The following is a 23102-nucleotide window of genomic DNA, read 5'->3' on the forward strand; positions in this document are numbered from 1 at the left end:
CAGGAGTTTCGTAGCAAATCTCAAATGCAACATGCAGTCAAATTATATTGTATGAAGGCTCACCGTACTGCCGTTGTGGCAAAAAATGATGACCATAGATTTGTGATGAAGTGTCGACACCATAATGATGGATGTCCCTGGTATGTGAGGGCATTGTTGCCAAAGAATGAAAATACTTGGGTGGTCAGTAAGTGGGAAAAAGAACACACCTGCCCAAACCAATGTCTTACCCGGGATCATAGAAAGTTGGATTCTGATGTGATATGTGCAGCCATTATCAGTATGTATTATTCGATGTATCTAACTTCCTAAGGTATGTTTACGTTTATCAGTTTGTATTCTGACGGTTGATTCGTGTTTTTTTTTATATATAGGTATGTTAAAAGAAGATCCATCTTTAAAGCCAGTTCTTATTCAAGAGAGGGTACAACGTTTGTATGCATACAACATATCTTACAGGAAGGCTTGGAAGGCTAAAATGAAGGCCATTGTCAAGTTATTTGGTGACTGGGATAAATCGTATGCTTTCTTTCCTGGTTGGCTGACATACATGACGCAGGTTAATGTGGGTTTTGTGTTCAAGATTGATACGGACCAATGTGTTGATGAATGTTGAGTTTACACGGATAAGGTTGTCTTTCACAGGGTATTTTGAACCTTTCACTAGTGCATTGAGGCCTTCAAATATTGTAAACCCATAATCCAAATTGATGGCACGCATTTGTACGGTAAATACAAAGGAACTCTCTTGATTGCTACGTCACAAGATGGAGATGGATACATTCTTCCTATTGCCTTTGTTATTGTTCCTCTGGGTGAGAGATTGGATGATTGGTCGTGGTTTCTTAGTCTCATGTGTTTTCATGTCACGCATAGGCATGGCATTTTTCTAATATTCGATCGTCATCCCAGCATCACAAGAGTTGTAAGAGATCATGCCGGTTGCAGCCACCACTTGCGTACACGTGTTTTGTCTACGTCACATCGGAAGCAACTTTAACACTAAGTTTAGGGATGTGGAATTGAAGAAAACTCTGATAAAGCTAGGTACGCAATTTCTTTAATATGTACAAATTGTATCTAATGCATCCTTCTGTATCTAACGCATGCAATTTTCATGTATTCCAGGGTACTTGAGTTCAAAGATTCATTTTGATATCAGATTTCAGGAATTTATCGACAGTAACCCTCAAGTAGCTTCATGGATAGATCATATTCCCAAAGAAAAATGGTGCAGGTCTTACGATGAGGAGGGTCGGAGGTTTGGTCACATGACGACCAACCTATCTGAGTGTGTCAATAAGGTCCTGAGGGGTGCACGTGATTTGCCTATAACAGCATTGGTCAAGATGACTCAAAGTAGACTTGTTGAGTATTTCGTCAAGAGACGTGAAAAGATCCAAAAAGCAAAGGCAAAGGGTTGGAGAATTGCAAAAAAGGTTGAGGATATCATGCAAAAAAATGATCAGTTAACAGTGAGTCTCCGTGTGTGGGTTTTTGATAGGGACCTGCAGCTATTTGAAGTTGAGGATGCCTACAATCAATCAACTCATGATGCAGGTGACATAATGAGGGTGGACTTGCTCAATCGCAAATGTCAATGTGGACGGTTCACATCTAGAAGATTTCCTTGCAGTCACGTCTTAGCGGTGTGCAAGGTAGAAAAGTTGAACCACTATGATTATGTTGATCCTGTGTTCTCAATTACACAAATTGACAAGGTATATGCTGCACATTGGTATCCAATGGGCAATGAGTTGTTGATTCCACAAATTGATGGCCCAACCATTATCCCAAATGCATCTTTGGTACGTGCACAAGGAAGACCAAAATCTTCAAGGATACAGAATGAGATGGATTGGGTTGAGTCTCAACCCACAAGCAGTCAGAGTAAATGTAGCCTATGCAGACAAATTGGTCACAACAAACATACATGTCCTATGAGGATTAGACCGACTTGAAATGCGGAGAAAGCAGAGGAGGGGCTTAATGTGTTGATGGTTTAAGATTCATGGCATTTATGGTTTATGATTCATGTATTTGATGTAATGTCATGTAACTGAACAAAATTATGGTATTTTGATGTTTTAATTTGCATTTGAATGTAATGATCATGCTATGTTTGGTTCCAAAGTCTATGCCATTTTCAATAATTCACTAACGTCGGCAATGGAACTTTTGTACTGATATGGCACGAAGGGACCAAATAATAACAACCACAAGTCACGGTCGTGTCACGGTCGTCCATAACAATTGAGATTAATAACTTATATGTGTTTAAAATGCTACAACGCAGATTTGGTACGCATACACCAACGTTTTGACACATTAAGTAAATCATTTATGAATTTAACGTCCACGAAGCTTTTTTGCTTTAGAAATTATGTTCCCTAAGTCACACTACCTTAGTTCATCAGTGTAGAGTGGCAACCAAATGAAAAAAAACCGTGTAAAACAGATTTGGGGTTCAAAACCAATGATTTAGTCGATTAAAAAATGTAGTCGATTAAACCAGTACAGGTTAATCGACTAAATCATTGGTTTTGAACCCCAAATCTTTTTTACACGGTTTTTTTTCATTTGGTTGCCACTCTACACTGATGAACTAAGGTAGTGTGACTTAGGGAACATAATTTCTGAAGCAAAAAAGCTACATGGACATTAAATTCTTACAACGACAACGAATGTTGTCATAACGTTTGTTTAGGGTTACGAAGACAAGATGTAGACTTTTTAAACACATATACTTCATTGCTGTGATGTGTTATGGATGAATGTGACCTGTTCAATCTTGTTTTGGGCCGTGATGATCAAATTAGTATAGAAGTTCTATTCATAAGTTTTATGTGGACATTGAAAGGAAGTTCCATTCATTAGAAAACATAACATAACTCCATAAACCATCTGACATTGTGATGATACAGTTAGTATCAAAGATCCATACATGAAAAAAACATGAAAACATTCTGCATTGATTAAAAAGGTTCCATTACATCAAAAACTTAAAGGAAATTCATGAAAAAAAACCATAACAACATGCAACCATAATCTAAACCCTAAATCTAATCCATATCCCCGTCTGAGTCCGTCTGCGAGTCCTCCTCATCTGACACATGACCCTCATCCCCTGCTGCCTCAGCTACCTCCTCACCTCGTGCTAGCTCCAGACAAGCAAGCCTGTCTTCCACACCCTTGAACCTTCCTTGTATGTGTCTAAACCTTTCATTCCCTTTTTCGATGTGACTCTTTCTCCATTTTGTATGTTTCAGCGCCATCTTTCCTATCTTCTTCAGTGTGGCATTTATGCCCTTCATGACATCACGCAAAGAAAATCCACCTTCAGGTTCAGCTATTTCCTCAACCTCAGCCTCATCATCCTCCTCTTCCTCATCCTCCGCCTCTGGCTCAACCATGTGTTCATCTGGGGCAACATAAGGAACCTCAACCTCAGGCATACCGGTGAACTGCCACACCCGCCTTGTTCTTTGCAATCTTGTACTGCTCCAGTAGACGTTTTCCGAACTTATAATTATAGCCTGTGGTCTTCTTCAACTGCTCAGTGTCCATGGGAACACCAAAGTGAACCAATATCCTCTGTACCAGACAGGCGAATGGAAGATGACCTTTATGTTTGGCCTTAAACATCATCCAACAGATGTAGTGCCTCCAGTTGACCATAACAACATGTTGGATAGCCCACATGATAGGAATGTCATGTTCCAGCACCTTGGAATGATTGAAAGCTCGCGGAAACAGGATGTGGGTGATGACATAGTGTAATATACGAGCCTTTACACTGAGGAACCCCACCGTATAGTGAATGTGACGGCCACGTGTGATATCAGGCCTCCTGGACTCCTCCACTGCATCACCTCGAGAATATCCAGGAATTGTTACACTGCTATCTGCATCATACTCCACAGTCTGCGAAGCATCAAAGTCATAGCCCAGTATCTCCAACTATACCGGAGTCGTCATGATGATGTCCACTCCGCAGACCCTCGACCTCAACCTCAACTCACCTTGTACGTAGCTGAGGTTATGGTAGAAGGCCCGCACCATCAGCTCTGAATAGGGACACAACATCTCAGCCAAAACCCTCAGATGGGCCTTCTCTAACAACCCCACAATCTGAAATCCCTCCGCTGCAAAAAATGTTGTATCCAATGATTTCGGAGGACATAAGGGTCGGTTCACATGGCCACGTACAAATGCAGCGTGAACCGAGGGGTCATCCTCAAACAAGTATCCAAACAGGAAGTCGACAATAGCAGGCTCTTCGTCTTGTGGCCTTGACGAAGACGGCCGGTCTTGTCGTTGCTTCGTGCGTCTCTCATCTTGGGCATTGTCTGATCTTCTACGGGCAGCCATTTGAACAAGCGTACCTACAATGGAAGTGGAAACAATATGAATTAACAATATCAATAACTCAAAATCGGACACTAAGAATATCAAAAAATTTCAAAAATCAATAATCATGTATATTAACAAAAAAATAATCTAAAAACAGAAGTAAACCAAGCTATAGAAATAAGCTAATGACAATATCAAATCTCTGTGTTCCTCCACATTCACCATTCCAAAGTCTGGTGGCTGTGGAAAAGATTAAAAATCAAAACCCTAACCCTAATGTTCTTCATTACACGAAACAATATCAATAACTAAAGACAACAAAAATCAAACAACGTTATACCATAAAACAGAAAAAAAAAAACATAAACAAAATCATGTAAAGGAGAAAATAAAAATAAAAAAATAAAACATAAAACACAATGCAAGGGTTTAATCGTTACCTACCAACTCAGTTTCACAAGGTGGATAGTTGTGATGGTGCAAGCGGACGGCCAATGAGAGGGGTTTCGTTCGGTTCTTCAAGAGGTGGTGACTTGGGGGTTTGTAATCGACTAGGGTTTCAAAATAACCCCCTTCGCGAAATGGGGGGTTTTTAAAAAACGTTTTCCGCGAAATTTAATCGACTAAATATTGTGTTTTAGTCGATTAAATCTCCCAGAAATTTAATCGATCAAGCTGCATTTGTAGTCGATTAAATTTCGGGGTTCATATTTCCTGTATTTTTGCTATGTAGTCGACTAAATATTCACCTTAATCGACTAAAAGGGGGCAAGATGGTGGATAGTTCTAGGAGAAGGGCAAATTGGTTATTAATTAATTAATAAGGGACAAAATGGTCAAAACGCCGATAATGTTAAGACTAATGATCACGCCAGCATCAAGTAACATTATTATAGCTTGCTTGACTAAGATTTTTTTTTTAATTTAAAAGTTAAAGTTAAAATATAAGAATTAAATAATAAAACCAAATTTATTTAACAATTACATTATTTTTTAAGCTTTAGAGCTATTTGACGGTTTAAGTTATAACATAAATAAATTGTTTACTAGAATACTTTATATAAACTCTAATTTTAATTAAAATTGTTATAAAAGGTTAGGTTGTAAAACAAGTCCAATATATCGGGATAATCCGCTCCAAATGATGGGTTGAGTTAAGATTTTCAACCCGCTAACTCATTTTAATCAAAACGAGTTCAACCCTATGCAGAGCGGTTGAGCTAATGGGTTGATTTTTTATATTTTATATTTTAAAAAAAATACTAATTAATGATATTTTTTATGTCTTTTTTCTCTTCATTTAATATCTTTTACATTTATAAGGAGTATATTTTTTGAAATTTTTTTACTTTTCCAATATGTTAACGAGTTGGTATGTCAGGATGGGTCTTCTCATTTTAAGCTAGATTGAATGGGTTTCTTGCTTGGCCACCTCTAAAAGGGTATATAAATTGCAGATCTCTTTATTATTATGGAAACTTTATATGAATACAAAAATTATTTAAAAGTTAAAAAGATAAATTCTCAAAAAAATTAAAATAATTATTTTAATATATTTAATAAATATAATAAATATGTTTGCTAGGGGTGTTCCATTTTGGATTCGATAAGTTTTGTTTTGAAGTAGAAATTATCTGATCCAATTCCTTCGGTTTGATCATATTTCTGAATTTTTTAAAATTCTAAAATTTCGATCATATAAATCACTAGTCATTCAAAGTTACAAATCATTGGAAAATTCAAGTCTTCAAACTAAAACAAGTCTTAAAACTTTTGAAGAGTTAAAATATATTAATAGACAATAAAAACTAAAACAAGATAGTTTGCTATCAATAACATCAAAGATTCCAAGTCTATAAAATAACAAGATTCTATGTCACCATCTTTCAAAAATAATAAATACATAATGCATTGGATCAGTTTTTACCAACCAAATCGAAAACTGATCTAATCTAATTAAAATATGTTAGTTTTCTTTTTATTTTTGGTTTTTCGATTTTCGGTTAATTTGATTATCGATTTTTTAGTTCCATCATCACAGTTTAAATTGATTTGGATTGATTGATGACATAATGTTTATGCACTAATATATCAGTTTATAAGTAAGATATTTACAAAAATTATCAATTTTTTATTTATCATATATTTATTTATATAAATAATTATTTTTAGAACATTTTTAGTACTCTAATATATTAAAAAATAAATATATATAACAACTTGAACATAATACCAATACGGCCTACATTGGATATGAAAAGGTGCTCTGTAGCACATGTATTTTTTAAAAGGGTTCATCATTTTTACTGTTGTTACTAATAAGAAAGGGAAATATAGTCTCATGTTATAGGAGACTACTATCTTATGCCATAAACACTTCGATAAATGTGCTGTTATTTTCTTTTCTCTTTTTTAGTGGTGGGTCCTATCATTTTGTGTCTTAGCATAAGATATGCTCTCTCTTATAATATAAGAGTAGACAAACCCAATAAGAAATTGGGAAATACTTTTTTTATGTTGTAGAAAAATACTTACCTCATGTTGTAGAAATAAAATTATAAGTTGGACCTACAGGTAAGAGAAGAGAGAAAAAAAAGTGCTAAGACCCAACCTTTTTTTGTGTGTGTAGGAAAATTGTTTATCTCATGTAAAATGAGATAAACATAACCTTAAGAAATTTTATGGTAATCACATTTATATTAGAATCTGTATGTGGATCCTGCCATTTAAAAAAAAAAAAAAAACTAGGATTCACATGCATATCTTAACTTTCTATGTGTTGCTGTAAAAATTGTCTTATTCAGCAACACCCGAAATATATTTGCCTCTTTAAAATTAGCCATAAATTAGAATATAGAAGATCTTTTTGAGAGCTTTTCATTAAAATGATATTTTTTTTTTTTTTTTTTGCATTGAAAGAATATTTTTTAAAAAAAGTTTTTATGAAAAAATATTTGATTAGTCTTCTCCTTTAGTGGAGGAGAGAAGCTAAAACTCTACCGCATAAGTGGAGTCTGATTAGATCCTCTTATTTTTTAGTTAGAAGCTACTTATAAGCTAAAGCTAAAATAAAAGAGCTTAAAAAGAAGAAATTAAAAGCTGTTTCATAATTATATAAAAATTTTAATTTAAAAATTACTTAAAAGCACATGTTTCAAGAAAATTATCTCTCTCTATTTTTATAACTCTTCATTTAAAAAAAATCACACAATTTAAGAAAAACATATAAGAGCTTAAAAAAATAGGAGCTTTTAATTTTCAGCCTTTTGTTTTAGTATAAAAAAATAGCTTTTTATTATAAGAGTTTTTCTCAAAACTTGATTGGTCTAGCTTAAAAAAAAAAATTAGTGTTGCATCACCAGAACACATTGACGATTTTTCATTAAATTATTAAATAGACGCAAAAAGAAGTTACGGTACGAAATTGAAAAAATAAATAGTTAAAGAAATCAAAATACCCTTATGCTGATTTTATCATATACACACATTTATAAGTTCACTTATATTTTAAACGGCGAATATCTTGTGTAAGGTTCACTTTTAATCCTAGTGTATATAAATATTACTCGTACAATAAACATTTTACTTTCATTAATATATTCTACTTTTGTTTCCTTACCCAGCTTCTTGTTAGCATATCAAAAAGAATAAGGACAGTTTCTGTTTTTTAGATAATAGTGTAAATTTACTACAATGAATTCAAATTAAACATTTTATAATTTTAAAATGAGCCAATTGTATTGATTATTTTAAAGGGATGCATTCAAAAGATAAGTCATGCACAAAAGCAATGTTTTAAATATAGATAGGAACCATCCAATTCAACTAGTTAGCCCATGAACTGATTATGTCTTTCGTTCAAAGATTATCAATTTATCACATAGCAATTTTGCCACTACAACCTGATTACCAAGTCATAGGTCAAGTTTCAAACAAATCAGTTCATTCGTGCACATACAATTGGTAATCAGGTAGAACTAATTGGTTTGAAACTGCATATGACTACAAAGAATATTAAAAGAGAAAAATTGCATTATGAATTCAATGCACTAAAACACCCTTTTACAATACAACAACTTGCCATATCAAATCCACACTATTCCATGTTCACACCAAATATTTTACAAACAATAAATGATCAACCAGTATTAGTACTTGGACTTTATAACATACATGAAATAAAATAAATCCTATTCATTTTTTTTCCCCCTTCATTTACATCTGTGGCAAACTCTGTTCAATGTTTTCATGCATCATATTGAATTGGAGTAATGAGTTTGGTGAATCAATCGATCAATCCTTTTCCTTATCTCATCAGGATTTGCACCCACAGTTTTATCCACTGGAGCTCCTCCATTCATCAACAAAAAGGTAGGCATGGCTTTGATTTCCAACTTGGAGGCAACTTCCTAATAGAGTCACACAATGCACATAACAGCAGAACAAATGGTGGTTAAAAGAATTATGAACACAAATGACACTCAGCAACTTTGCATAGAATTTGTCCCTTGAAAACACCCAAAAAAAATTTACAAAAAAGATATAATTGGTGACGTATTGATATCATCTGCAATACTATGAATTTGTCCCTTGAAAACACCCAAATAAACACAAGTTACACTTAAAATATTTATGATCAATAATGCCATTATTATAAATTAAAGGCTTGAAAGCTATATGAATTTCTTAGTGGGATTAGAATGGAAATATGCTTTAGTAATACTATGCTTGCTGATATAAACACAGTCTATCCGACCTCAAAGTGGAGGCAACTTTCTAGATAGAGGCACATAATGCACAGAGCAGTAGGAAAAAAGAGGTTAAGAGGATTATGAATGCAAGTGATACTCAGCAATTATGCATATAATTTGTCCCTTGAAACCACCCAAAAAGGATAGCATATAAAAGATATTATTATAGGTCACGGATCAAAGTAACAATTAATATACTTAATAAGTTAAAGGCTTGAAAGCTATGAGTTTTTCCTTGACATTAGGTTAGAATAAATGCTTGCTGATATAAACACAGCCCCTTTGACCTCAAAGTGGGGTTTGGAATCTGAAAATAAACAATATGGAAATATTTTTGTGGACAACCCTTCACATGATTCACTGTGGATATTGGATAGCATTGCATGTTCTGCAAATTAGAGAGGCACGGACATATAAATAAATGAATTGAAAATCACATAGATGTGATGGTATATGGACTAAATAGTTTTATATGCATTCCAATTCTCACAGGTTCTACACAAAAGTTACCTTAACTTCATCCACATCCACGTTCAGAAAGAGAACATCTTGATAGGTGGAGGCCAGTTCTTTGAAGAAAGGATTCATAGCTATAGAAGGCATGCACCAGTAAGCAGAGAAATGAACCACAACCTGCAAATTTTTTATAGGCAAAATAAGAGAGCTAAGTATAGACCAATACTACATATCCATCCTTAATGCTATCTAGAGGTGACTCATTAACCAACCAATTGTAATAATTACAAATGCACAATGATTAAATGAATCCCCCTAAAGAAAAAGATGAGCCTCACAGGGTAGCCTTTAGTGGTAGCATCAGTGATGTGTTGTTCCCATGATTCCCATGACTCAATTTTCACAACCTTGGACTTTTTTAGCTGTTGTTGGCCTTCCATTTTTCTCTCTGCTGCTGCTGCTTCAAAAGGGTGCTTTATATATAAAATGCTCTTGAGAGAAATTAGACTATATAATCTTTAGTGTAGAAGAGAGGAAGTTTTTTCTTCTAGATTGGACAATACTTAAATTCATATTTATATATATATGGTGCAGATATAACCAATCTAATCTAGCTGGGTCCTTTGTTTTATCAAGTTCTTTGGTCATGCTCACTAGGTTCATGCATCGAATTTAGTTAGACAAACACTTATATGTATTAATAATAAAAACAAAAACAACACAGAACTTTGCCAAATTAAAGAACACATCTTGCTATGTTGTCAGCTTTGCTCACTGACTCGTGTTATGCTGACATGCAAAAAAGATACAGTAAATATTTGGCAACTTCTGTTTTCGTATTAGTGCTGTGGAGAATGGACCATGCCTTTTCAAGGGTCACATACAATTATCATTACCGACATAAATACAGATCTTGTTATTACGAATAGTAATATATGATGTAATTTCATATCATTTTGTTTAAATTTCAAGGATTTTTTTTTAATAATTTTTCGTATATGGACCCTAATTATTTTTTTGAGGTGAGTTGACTCGAGTATGTCCGTAAGTTTCAACTCTTTAAACCGGTTATGAAACTAATCCCGAGTTGGAATTTAGTCACAGTTAAAACTCCTTTTCTTGTTCTGATTTAAATCTAGAGGAATCTGATCTTTAACTTTTGGTAGGCTACAAACTGCCAACAAAATCATGAACCTCGAGGCTTCTCTTTCCTATGGGGAACTTGCAATTTTAGATAGAGATTATCATGTCATTTTCTTAGCCAAAATCTCTTTATTACCAATAAGAGATGAATGCCAAGTAGCACATTTTATATAAGAACGCACGTCATTGAGACTCGGGCTTATGCTGTGTAGGCCATCCTTGTTTCTAGCTGAGTATGCATATCATGATTATCGTAAATCAACCTTATCCCCACATGTTGAAATTAGTAAGGATGCCTAAGCTTATCAATTAATGTATGCATTATACTGAATTTTCGCGTCGTTAGAGTTTTGGATAACATGCTTTGTCTAGCTCAAGCGTTTTCTTAGTACTCATCCAAAACGGGGGATTCAGATAATTTTTGTAAGGGAAAGCAAAATTGTAACCTTTATTCTTATATGACACTTATATAGCCAAAAACAGATAAAATAAGCTCATAATTAAAAGCGTCTATATATTTGAGGGGGACAATAACTATTTATGTGACAAAAATATCATAAATAATGCTCATAATTAAAGGTTTTATGAATTTGAAGAAGGAAATTTCCACTCTGCTCCACAAACATTCAAAATACTAGGGATAACTGAAAGTGGAGCCTCAGAGGGAGCAATCTTCGTATCAAAGCTTTTTCTGCTTCTAGTTTTAAATCTTTCAATATGAATTTAGATAACTACGACTCTGTGTTTTAAAATGCTCATATCTGCCAATAAAATATATATTATTTTAACTTAAGATTATTTATTTATGAATATTTAACATACATGATGATTAAGATTATATCAGAGGAATATTCTAAAGTTTAATTGTTAAATCGGTATTTTACAAAAAAAATTATTAAACTGTGTAAATATCTAAAATTTACTCTTAAAATAAGTGAGCAAGATTAGATTTAAATAAAATAAATCTTGATCAGTGGTCAATATTAATTTTATTTAAAACATCACTTACGTTCTCACACCGAATCTAATTCATTTCCAATATGCGTATGTTACGATTTCAATTGTTTTAATTCACCACTTGTCACGTTATCCGAATCAATCATTAGCAGTGACATAGGAATACACAAAGGCGGAAGTTCCTTTTTTTTTTCTGTTTTTTTTTTTTAATAAATCACATGTACAGAAACAATCCTGTTAGAATCGGGAATAACATACGCCTCATCGAACATATTTCATCTTAAAATCAAACATATATGTAATTATTAATTGGTTAATAATTTGGATAATGGGTTAGACACCTTTGCTGCATTAATACTGCATCAAACTATATTAAGGCTACGTTTGTTTGATTAGATTATTTTTACGGTTTACCACGTCTCACTTTTATTTTATTTTTTCATTTTTTCATTTTTCTTGTGTATAATATAGTATAGCCTAAAGAAATAAATATACAAAATGACATAAAATCTGGAATCTCAGCTTTATTAGATGTATAAGCTATAGTTCTATGTGGTATCTCAATATGTTTTAAGTCTCAATTAGGGGTATTTGTGAGTCCCAGTTATCGTTCCCACAAGGATCTTTGCGTTCTAACTTGAAATAAATTGGTAATTGCTAAAAGAACTAAAAATAAAAAAAAATAAAATTAAATGCTACTACTATTCTCAAGTAGTGTACTGAAAATATTTTTGTGGAAATTTTCTCTTCTTAAAACAGTGATCTTAGTTGATGAAAGGAACTTTTTAACTGTTGCCTAGAAAAATGACTAAACTAAGAGACTTGTAAAATATTTTTTTTTAATGATTTTCTTTTAAGATTTAAAAGAGAAAAATAATTTTGAAGTTGAACAAAAATAACAAGTGACAAAGATTGATTTTAAAATCAGTATTTGGAAATGAGTTGGGTTTTCAATTTCCCCTTCACTCAAATGTCATTAGGATGCTTTAATAGAAAACAGAAAATGCTTTCAGCTTAACGAAAATACTAGAGTACTGGATGTTTCCCAACATCAATTTTCTTCCATTGACAACAGTTGGCATATCCCTATGTCACTGTTGTATTAGGACTTTGAGACACCATTTTCACAAGTTACATGGGGGTAACTCCATCCCTGAAGCCATACCCATTGAGAGAAATTTTGCTCTCAACTTTCCATGTGCTCACAGTGGGGTCTAGTGTGAGTTATTTCTCAATACCCTTACACCACACACACCTGACCCTGAGAGTTTTTCCCTCTCATCTTTCACATGTGAACAAGCAATAGAAAGGTTTGAGAAAACTATGCTTGCTAGGGACCCCACCCCTGACAAGGGATTTGAGGAAAATGCCTCTTATCCTGAATATGTGCATGAGGTAGTGCAAACCCAACATTGGGAACAGTTCTACCTGCATCCTAAGGATGCAGCTAATGTCAATGTGGTGAGGGAGTTTTATACAGAAGTCTTGAATGAAAGTCAAACTGAGGTTAGTGTTAGAGGCATTAAAGTTTCCTATGATCCCAAGGCTATTAGGGAATTCTTTTCCCTACCTAAGGCCTCTAAAGATGAGTTTGCAAAGTATGTCAAGAAGCATGATCATGCTTTCATGGCTGAGATATTAGAGGTCATAGCTGTCCCTGGGGCTGAATGGGAAATAAAGGAAAAGAACTATACTCTGCAAAAAAAAAAAATTAAATGAAAAAGCTCAAACTTGGTATCATTTCATTAGAGCCAGATTGCTTCCCACTACTCATGTAAATTTAGTGACTAAGGATATGGCTGTTTTGTTGTGGTGTTTATTGGTTGGGAAACCAGTAGATGCTGCCAAATTGGTTTTTTCGGGAATTGGAGCTTGTGCTGGGGGTAGAAAAGGCAAGCTCCGGTTCCCCAGCTTCATATCTCAGTTATGCAAGAAAAAGGGTGTCTCAGCAAACCCAGCTGATGTGTTCTTTAAAGTAAGTGAGGCTATAACTGTGAAAATCATTAATAAATTAAAAAAGGGCATTGCTGCACCCTCGGTTGAAAGAAAAAATTGGAAACAGTGGGTAAAGAAAAGTTGAAAGGGGTGGTTGAAGAGGAGAAGACTCAGTCTTCTCCCCCAGAAAAGAAAGGGAAATTTGTCCCTAATGCTGCAAGTTCTCAGCGGCAGAAAGCTGAAAATATTGTAAAACACCTGGAGACTATGGGTCCTCCCACTGAAAACCAGATGTTCCCAGGCTGGTTCCATAATAATCTGGTTCACATACATAAAGTGCTCATGCAAATGCAAGATCATAACAAAAAAATGGACTTGTTGTTTGAGAAAACATATGATCAAATTTACTCTTTTATGTATAATAAAGCCAGATTTCATGATTACAATGTAGAAAGGGAGAAAGTTTTGAATGATTTTTTGAAAAATACTTTTGTAAATTTCCCTGGTTTACCTTCATTACCTGATGATTTAACCTAGCCACCTTCCTCAGTGTTTGTTGATCCTCAGGTAAAGGAATTCATGGCAAGAGCTGCTGGTAATCCTCCTCAGCCTCAATCTACAAGGAAAGAGGCAACTCCTCAGCCTACCAAAAAGGAGGACCCCTCATCTAGCTCAAGGAAGACGGGAAGGCCGAGGACAAAAGATGCCATGGAGGAAGTGAATGACAATGAAGAAGAGGAAGAAATGCAATATTCAGAATCAGAATCTGAAGATGTGGATAAATCTGAGTCAGGTGACTCAGATTATCAAGAGGAATAGGCCAGAACTTCTTCTGGCCTCAGGTTACACTGATCTTACTTGCAAAAATTTTGTTTGTGTAACTTGTATGAGGCACAACAGTGAGGACAATGTTGAAGATAAGTTTGGGGGAGAGTACTCTGCTGTTGAACCATGTCTGCTAGTGAACCATGTTTGCTCTTTAGAAATTTTTTTTAATTCCTTTCTTCTGTTTCAGTTGCTGTTTTTAGGTATTTGTATTTTGTTTGCTGATTTTTCTTTGTTTTGATTGGATTTGCTGTTTTTAGAGTTGTAGGAGGTTTTCTGTTTATTTGGTTGTTTTGAGTTAGGTAGAGATTATTTGCTATTTGAAGTAAATTAGTGAGGTAAATGTAGGAAGGACTTGCAAAGAATTCAGCAGTTGTTTGGAAAGTTAATGAGAGGATTGGATTGAATTTTTTTTGTAGAAAAGAGAAGAAATTTTTTGTGAAAAGTGTGATGGAAGTGGACAAGTTGAATGAGGGCAGTGAGATAATAACAGTGGGAGACTGAGAGCTAAAATGAATGAGGCTGAGAATGAAGTTGGAACAAGAGGCAAGTGAGTTGGTGATTGAGCCTAGCCTAGTGAGGATTTGAATCCTAAACAGTTGATTTTTTTCTTGTGAAGTTCCTTTCTGGGGTAGAAGAAACAGAACTTGATTTGATGCTGGGTAATTAGTTGAGGCACAAGTAACCTTTAAGATGAAGAGGGCAAACTTTCTTCTGATTAACCCATTTAGCCAAAAAGCCAACCTTTAATTTTTGGCCTTTGATTAACCCACTTTGAGCCTGTAGCTGGATTTGTTTTTACTCCCTAAAATTTTTTCCCCATCCAATGACCACCTTCCCACTTAGTTATGATGGAATAAAATTTTTGTGAAGTTGCAATCCATTGAAAAGTGAATTCAGTTCCATGGCTGAGAGTATAGAAAAGAGAAAAGGATGTGATTGTACACCATATATATATAAAAAAAAAAATTGTACAAAAAGAAAAAAGAGGACAAGAGAATAAATTTTTGGCAGCCATGGAAATGTCTAGTTAAGTTGTCTGATTGCATCCTTTGTCCATCATAGCTGAGTTAGCCATTCATCCATACATTTCTAACCTTGATCCAAGCCAAAATACAACCCATAAAGCCCCTCTTATTGAAGTCTCATTTGTGTGTCATCCAAATACCAAAACAACTTGTTAAGCCTATGTTGAGGCTATTCCCAGTAAAGGTGTGAGATAAAACAGCTCCCTGCACTATTGAGTGATGAAAATATGTGAGGAGAGAGTTTTAGCCATTCTCATTTGCCTTTTGTGAAGATGTAGTTCTCTGTATTATGACATGATGAGTCACGGTCCTCCTTGTTATTGTTCATTTGCCACTGATTATACTTGAACATTAAAGTCACACTGATCATTGAAATTGTTTATATGCTGTAACTACAATCCTCTTTTCTGATTGATGCATAAACTTCGGCTGAGTTAATTGCATGTCATTTAGTGAAAGTTAAGATCTGATGTCTGTTTTACACTGCTGTGAAAAAAAAAAGATAAGTGAATATTTGTGTTTGGTGATTCAAAGTTTTGTGTTTGACTGAAAATCTAGATCATGAGAATTCTGTTTGGAAGCATGTTTTATGAGAAATGAAAGATTTGCTTGTTGTTAAGGAACAATTTTGATAAAAAATTGTGGTGTTGCATTGCATTTGTTCCTTGAGGACAAGTAACAACTTAAGTTTGGGGGTGTGATAAGTCTCTTAATTGAGACTTAAAACATATGCTTTATATTGCAAATGAAGGGAAATGAATAGATTTTGTGAATCAAATACCCCTAATGTTTGTGATTTATCTTTTGTTGATTAAAATGCTAATGGGCTAGAATATTTCATCTTTCAGGCCCAATTGTTACCCAAATCAAAAAAAAAAATCCAAGACATGAAGAAAATAGAAGAAAGTAAGGAAAGAAAGAATTGGGCCAGACCCAAAAGCTAAGGCCCAAATGAAAGGAAAGCAATAAGAGAAGCTGATAGGGATCTGATGAAAGAAAAAAAAAAGCGTGCAATAAAAGGACATCGAACCCTAGAGCCTTTTCTCTCTGACCGAACCCTAACCATCATCAACCCATCTCCATTTATTCATCCATCTTCAATCTTTGTCACAAATTGATACCTAAGGTCAGACCGTCCCTGGTTTACGGTTCACCCATTCTAAATCAACCTTCATCCACGGTCCATTAAGAAAAAAACAAAACAAGAAAACCCTAACCGATTCTTGGTTCGATCCAGAAAAATCCAAAAGAGTTGATGAGCTGGAGGTCGTTAGTGGAAAGGGTTGCTTTTTGGGGTGCGTTTGCTGAATCGTACAAGAGACACCCACGATCGATAGGAGCAAGAAGCGTACGTTGGAGGGGATGATTTTGGAGCAGCTATAAAGGAGCAACGAAGGTTTTTTTTAGGGAGATCGATCTCTCCCTACCTCCCCTCTGTTCGTTGATAAATTTTATTTTGCTCTTTAGGTTATTTTCATGCTACTGTTTTCTGTCTTTATTTTAGTAATTGGTTTGTAAATTTTATGAGCGCTGTGGTCAGGACTATCGGCTGTTGATAGTTCCTGAGTTTTTTTATTTCCAGTACCTTTTAAAGTTTCTATTTTTATTATGAACACTTGTTGTATTTTAGCTCATCAACCTGTGGTGATGAGCTAATTTTTCTGAGAGTTGGGTTGGATAAAGTACCCAGAACTCACTGTTAGTAGATGATGGTTTAATGTTTACAGGGTTGTTTTTCAGCTTGTTTACTGTGCATGTTGAATTCTGAGATTGTTATGTGATGATCACACATGGTCAGCTCTTAGTGGTGTGAGGGTATTGGGAAATAACTCACACTAGACCCCACTGTGAGCACATGGAAAGTTGAGAGCAAAATTTCTCTCAATGGGTATGGCTTCAGGGATGGAGTTACCCCCATGTAACTTGTGAAAATGGTGTCTCAAAGTCCTAAGACAACAGTGACATAAGGATATGCCAACTGTTGTCAGTGGAAGAAAATTGATGTTGGGAAACATCCATTACTCTAGTATTTTCGTTAAGCTGAAAGCATTTTCTATTTTCTATTAAAGCATCCTAATGACATTTGAGTGAAGGGGAAATTGAAAACCCAACTCATTTCCAAATACTGATTTTAAAATCAATCTTCGTCACTTGTTATTTTTGTTCAACTTCAAAATTATTTTTCTCTTTTAAATCTTAAAAGAAAATCATTAAAAAAAAATATTTTACAAGTCTCTTAGTTTAGTCATTTTTCTAGGCAACAGTTAAAAAGATCCTTTCATCAACTAAGTTCACTGTTTTAAGAAGAGAAAATTTCCACAAAAACATTTTCAGTACACTAGTTGAGAACAGTAGTAGCATTTAATTTTATTTGTTTTTATTTTTAGTTCTTTTAGCAATTACCAATTTATTTCAAGTTAGAATGCAAAGATCCTTGTGGGAACGATAACTGGGACTCACAAAAGCCCTATATTACTTGTTGTCGCGTATACTTGCGCGCATTACTTGCACAACTATTAGCAAGGCAACAAGTTTTTGGCGCCGTTGCCAAAGATCGAGGCGTACATGATCAGATTTCTTTGTGTGATTGTTATTTCTGAATTGCTTATTTTTGCTGTTTTTAGTTTAGCTTAATTTGAATTCTGTTTCAGGTGTGTTACTGTAGTTCGTGAAATATTAATAGCTTAAAACTTTGTTCTGTTCATATTTTTTTTTATTTCATTTAAATTTTTTTCTAGTCTAATAGTTCATAGTTGTTATTTTATTTCATAATTTTGTAGTTACAGTTTTATTTTAATTATCAGTCTCACTCTGTTAGTGAGTTTGCCTTATAAAGCTGTAAAGCTGTGAACTGTCTTGGGACATTTCTGTTTGCAGGTTCTTGTTTGTTTATTTTTTGCTTGTTTTGCATAAAAATTGGTTAGTAATCTAGGTGTTTTAGCTAAGTCAGGTTTACCTGTTTTAGTTAAAAAGGGTGCATGAGTGCAACTCCACACCCGTTCATAGAATCTTTTGATCCAGAACCTGAAAGGACATTTAGAGTTAGGAGAAGAGCCCAGAGAGCACATAGGCAAATTCCACTTCTAGAAGTTGAAGAAATGGAGGATTTAGGAAGTGTAAATGGGAATGATGGGGTAGGAGGACCTGCAAGGATAGAGAACCCACCTGTCATAAATGACAATGATAGGTCCATGATGGACTTCATCATACCTGTGTTGGATGAGTTAGATCCAAGCATAGCTCAACCTGTGAATGGAGTGCCCTTTAAGCTAGAACAGATGATGTTCACCATGCTCCAAACATGGGGCAGTTCCATGGGTTGTTGATGGAAGACCCACACAAGCACCTTAGAAATTTCATAGAAGTGGCCAACGCTTTTAGGAATCCTAACATCTCGGATGATGTGCTAAGATTGAAGCTTTTCCCTCATTCACTGGCTGACAAAGCCAAAGAGTGGTTGAACTCCCTTCCATTCAACTCCATAACCAATTGGCACACCCTTGCTGAGAAATTCATCATGAAATTTTTCCCCTCCAATAAGATAGTGCAAACTAGAGGTGATATTGTTAACTTCATGCAGAGGGATGGTGAGACATTAGTGGATGTGTGGGAGACTCACTAACTCTAAACCCAAGACAGTTCACAGCTTTACAGCTTTATAAGGCAGACTCACTAACAGAGTGAAACCTATAATTAAAAGAAAACTGTAACTACAAAATTATGAAATAAAATAACAACTATGAACTATTAGACTACAAAAAAATTTAAATGACATAAAAAAAACAAAATATGAACTGAACAAAGTTTTAAGCTATTAATAATCACGAACTACAGTAACACAACTGAAACAGAATTCAAATTAAGCTAAACTAAAAACAGCAAAAATAAGCAATTCAGAAATAATAGTTACACAAAGAAATCTGATCATGTACGCCTCGATCCCCGGCAACGGCGCCATAAACTTGTTGCCTTGCTAACAGTTGTACAAGTAATGCGCGCAAGTATACGCGACAACAAGTAAAATAGGGCTTTTGTGAGTCCCAGTTATCGTTCCCACAAGGATCTTTGCGTTCTAACTTGAAATAAATTGGTAAGTGCTAAAAGAACTAAAAATAAAAACAAATAAAATTAAATGCTACTATTGTTCTCAACTAGTGTACTGAAAATGTTTTTGTGGAAATTTTCTCTTCTTAAAACAGTGATCTTAGTTGATGAAAGGATCTTTTTAATTGTTGCCTAGAAAAATGACTAAACTAAGAGACTTGTAAAATATATTTTTTTAATGATTTTCTTTTAAGATTTAAAAGAGAAAAATAATTTTGAAGTTGAACAAAAATAACAAGTGACAAAGATTGATTTTAAAATCAGTATTTGGAAATGAGTTGGGTTTTCAATTTCCCCTTCACTCAAATGTCATTAGGATGCTTTAATAGAAAACAGAAAATGCTTTCAGCTTAACGAAAATACTAGAGTACTGGATGTTTCCCAACATCAATTTTCTTCCATTGACAACAGTTGGCATATCCCTATGTCACTGTTGTATTAGGACTTTGAGACACCATTTTCACAAGTTACATGGGGGTAACTCCATCCCTGAAGCCATACCCATTGAGAGAAATTTTGCTCTCAACTTTCCATGTGCTCACAGTGGGGTCTAGTGTGAGTTATTTCCCAATACCCTCACACCACTAAGAGCTGACCATGTGTGATCATCACATAACAATCTCAGAATTCAACATGCACAGTAAACAAGCTGAAAAACAACCCTGTAAACTTTAAACCATCATCTACTAACAGTGAGTTCTGGGTACTTTATCCAACCCAACTCTCAAAAAAATTAGCTCATCACCACAGGTTGATGAGCTAAAATACAACAAGTGTTCATAATAAAAATAGAAACTTTAAAAGGTACTTGAAATAAAAAAACTCAGGAACTATCAACAGCCGATAGTCCTGACCACAGTGCTCATAAAATTTACAAACTGATTACTAAAATAAAGACAGAAAACAGTAGAATGAAAATAACCTAAAGAGCAAAATAAAATTTATCAACGAACAGAGGAGAGGTAGGGAGACATCGATCTCCCTAAAAAAACCTTCGTTGCTTCTTTATAGCTGCTCCAAAATCATCCCCTCCAACGTATGCTCCTTGCTCCTTTCGATCGTGGGTGTCTCTTGTACGATTCAGCAAACGCACCCCAAAAAGCAGCCCTTTCCACTAACGACCTCCAGCTCATCAACTCTTTTGGATTTTTCTAGATCGAACCAAGAATCGGTTAGGGTTTTCTTGTTTTGTTTTTTTCTTAATGGACCGTGGATGAAGGTTGATTTAGAATAGGTGAACCGTAAACCAGGGACGGTCTGACCTTAGGTATCAATTTGTGACAAGGATTGAAGATGGATGAATAAATAGAGATGGGTTGATGATGGTTAGGGTTCGGTCAGAGAGAAAAGGCTCTAGGGTTCGATGTCCTTTTGTTGCACGTTTTTTTTTCTTTCATCAGATCCCTATCAGCTTCTCTTCTTGCTTTCCTTTCATGTGGGCCTTAGCTTTTGGGTCTGGCCAAATTCTTTCTTTCCTTACTTTCTTCTCTTTTCTTCATGTCTTGGATTTTTTTTCTGATTTGGGTAACAATTGGGCCTGAAAGATGAAATATTGTAGCCCATTAGCATTTTAATCAACAAAAGATAAATCACAAACATTAGGGGTGTTTGATTCACAAAATCTATTCATTTCCCTTCATTTGCAATATAAAGCATATGTTTTAAGTCTCAATTAAGAGACTTATCACACCCCCAAACTTAAGTTATTACTTGTCCTTAAGGAACAAATGCAATGCAACGCCACAATTTTTTATCAAAATTGTTCCTTAACAACAAGCAAATCTTTCATTTATCATAAAACATGCTTCCAAACAGAATTCTCATGATCTAGATTTTCAGTCAAACACACAACTTTGAATCACCAAACACAAATATTTACTTATCATTTTTTTTTTCACAGCAGTGTAAAACAGACATCAGATCTTAACTTTCACTAAATGACATGCAATTAACTCAGCCAAAGTTTATGCATCAATCAGAAAAGAGGATTGTAGTTACAACATATAAACAATTTCAATGATCAGTGTGACTTTAATGTTCAAGTATAATCAGTGGCAAATGAACAATAACAAGGAGGACCGTGACTCATCATGTCATAATACAGAGAACTACATCTTCACAAAAGGCAAATGAGAATGGCTAAAACTCTCTCCTCACATATTTTCATCACTCAATAGTGCAGGGAGCTGTTTTATCTCACACCTTTACTGGGAATAGCCTCAACATAGGCTTGACAAGTTGCTTTGGCATTTGGATGACACACAAATGAGACTTCAATAAGAGGGGCTTTATGGGTTGTATTTTGGCTTGGATCAAGGTTAGAAATGTATGGATGAATGGCTAACTCAGCTATGATGGACAAGGGATGCAATCAGACAACTTAACTAGACATTTCCATGGTTGCAAAATTTATTCTCTTGTCCTTTTTTTTCTTTTTGTACAATTTTTTTTTTTTTATATATATATGGTGTACAATCACATCCTTTTCTCTTTTCTATACTCTCAGCCATGGAACTGAATTCACTTTTCAATGGATTGCAACTTCACAAATATTTTATTCCATCATAACTAAGTGGGAAGGTGGTCATTGGATGGGGAAAAAATTTTAGGGAGTAAAAAAAAATCCAGTTACAGGCTCAAAGTGGGTTAATCAAAGGCCAAAAATTAAAGGTTGGCTTTTTGGCTAAATGGGTTAATCAGAAGAAAGTTTGCCCTCTTCATCTTAAAGGTTACTTGTGCCTCAACTAATTACCCAGCATCAAATCAAGTTCTGTTTCTTCTACCCCAGAAAGGAACTTCACAAGAAAAAAATCAACTGTTTAGGATTCAAATCCTCACTAGGCTAGGCTCAATCACCAACTCACTTGCCTCTTGTTCCAACTTCATTCTCAGCCTCATTCACTTTAGCTCTCAGTCTCCCACTGTTATTATCTCACTGCCCTCATTCAACTTGTCCACTTCCATCACACTTTTCACAAAAAATTTCTTCTCTTTTCTACAAAAAAAATTCAATCCAATCCTCTCATTAACTTTCCAAACAACTGCTGAATTCTTTGCAAGTCCTTCCTACATTTACCTCACTAATTTACTTCAAACAGCAAATAATCTCTACCTAACTCAAAACAACCAAATAAACAGAAAACCTCTTACAACTCTAAAAATAGCAAATTCAATCAAAACAAAGAAAAATCAGCAAACAAAATACAAATACCTAAAAACAGCAACTGAATCAGAAGAAAGGAATTAAAAAAAAATTCTAAAGAGCAAACATGGTTCACCAGCAGACATGGTTCAACAGCAGAGTACTCTCCCCCAAACTTATCTTCAACATTGTCCTCACTGTTGTGCCTCATACAAGTTACACAAACAAAATTTTTGCAAGTAAGATCAGTGTAACCTGAGGCCAGAAGAAGTTCTGGCCTATTCCTCTTGATAATCTGAGTCACCTGACTCAGATTTATCCACATCTTCAGATTCTGATTCAGAATATTGCATTTCTTCCTCTTCTTCATTGTCACTCACTTCCTCCATGGCATCTTTTGTTCTCGGC

General features: G+C 34.8%; 1 protein-coding gene across 1 annotated transcript; it reads right to left on the reverse strand.

Annotated features, from left to right (window-relative positions):
* Positions 1 to 8330: 8330 nt before the first annotated feature.
* On the reverse strand, positions 8331 to 10133 carry LOC133295695 (thioredoxin-like protein CXXS1). Its single transcript, XM_061494547.1, has 3 exons — positions 9899 to 10133; positions 9615 to 9737; positions 8331 to 8762 (listed from the first exon to the last, which is right to left on the reverse strand). Exons 1-3 carry the CDS (start codon positions 9998 to 10000, stop codon positions 8607 to 8609), a joined length of 381 nt encoding a protein of 126 aa, XP_061350531.1. The 5' UTR covers positions 10001 to 10133; the 3' UTR covers positions 8331 to 8606.
* Between the last annotated feature and the right edge of the window lie 12969 nt (positions 10134 to 23102).

This window comes from Gastrolobium bilobum, unplaced genomic scaffold, assembly GCF_033153095.1.
Source record: "Gastrolobium bilobum isolate Gb01-03AN ecotype WA unplaced genomic scaffold, APGP_CSIRO_Gbil_v1 utg1103, whole genome shotgun sequence".
Taxonomy (NCBI): domain Eukaryota; kingdom Viridiplantae; phylum Streptophyta; class Magnoliopsida; order Fabales; family Fabaceae; genus Gastrolobium; species Gastrolobium bilobum.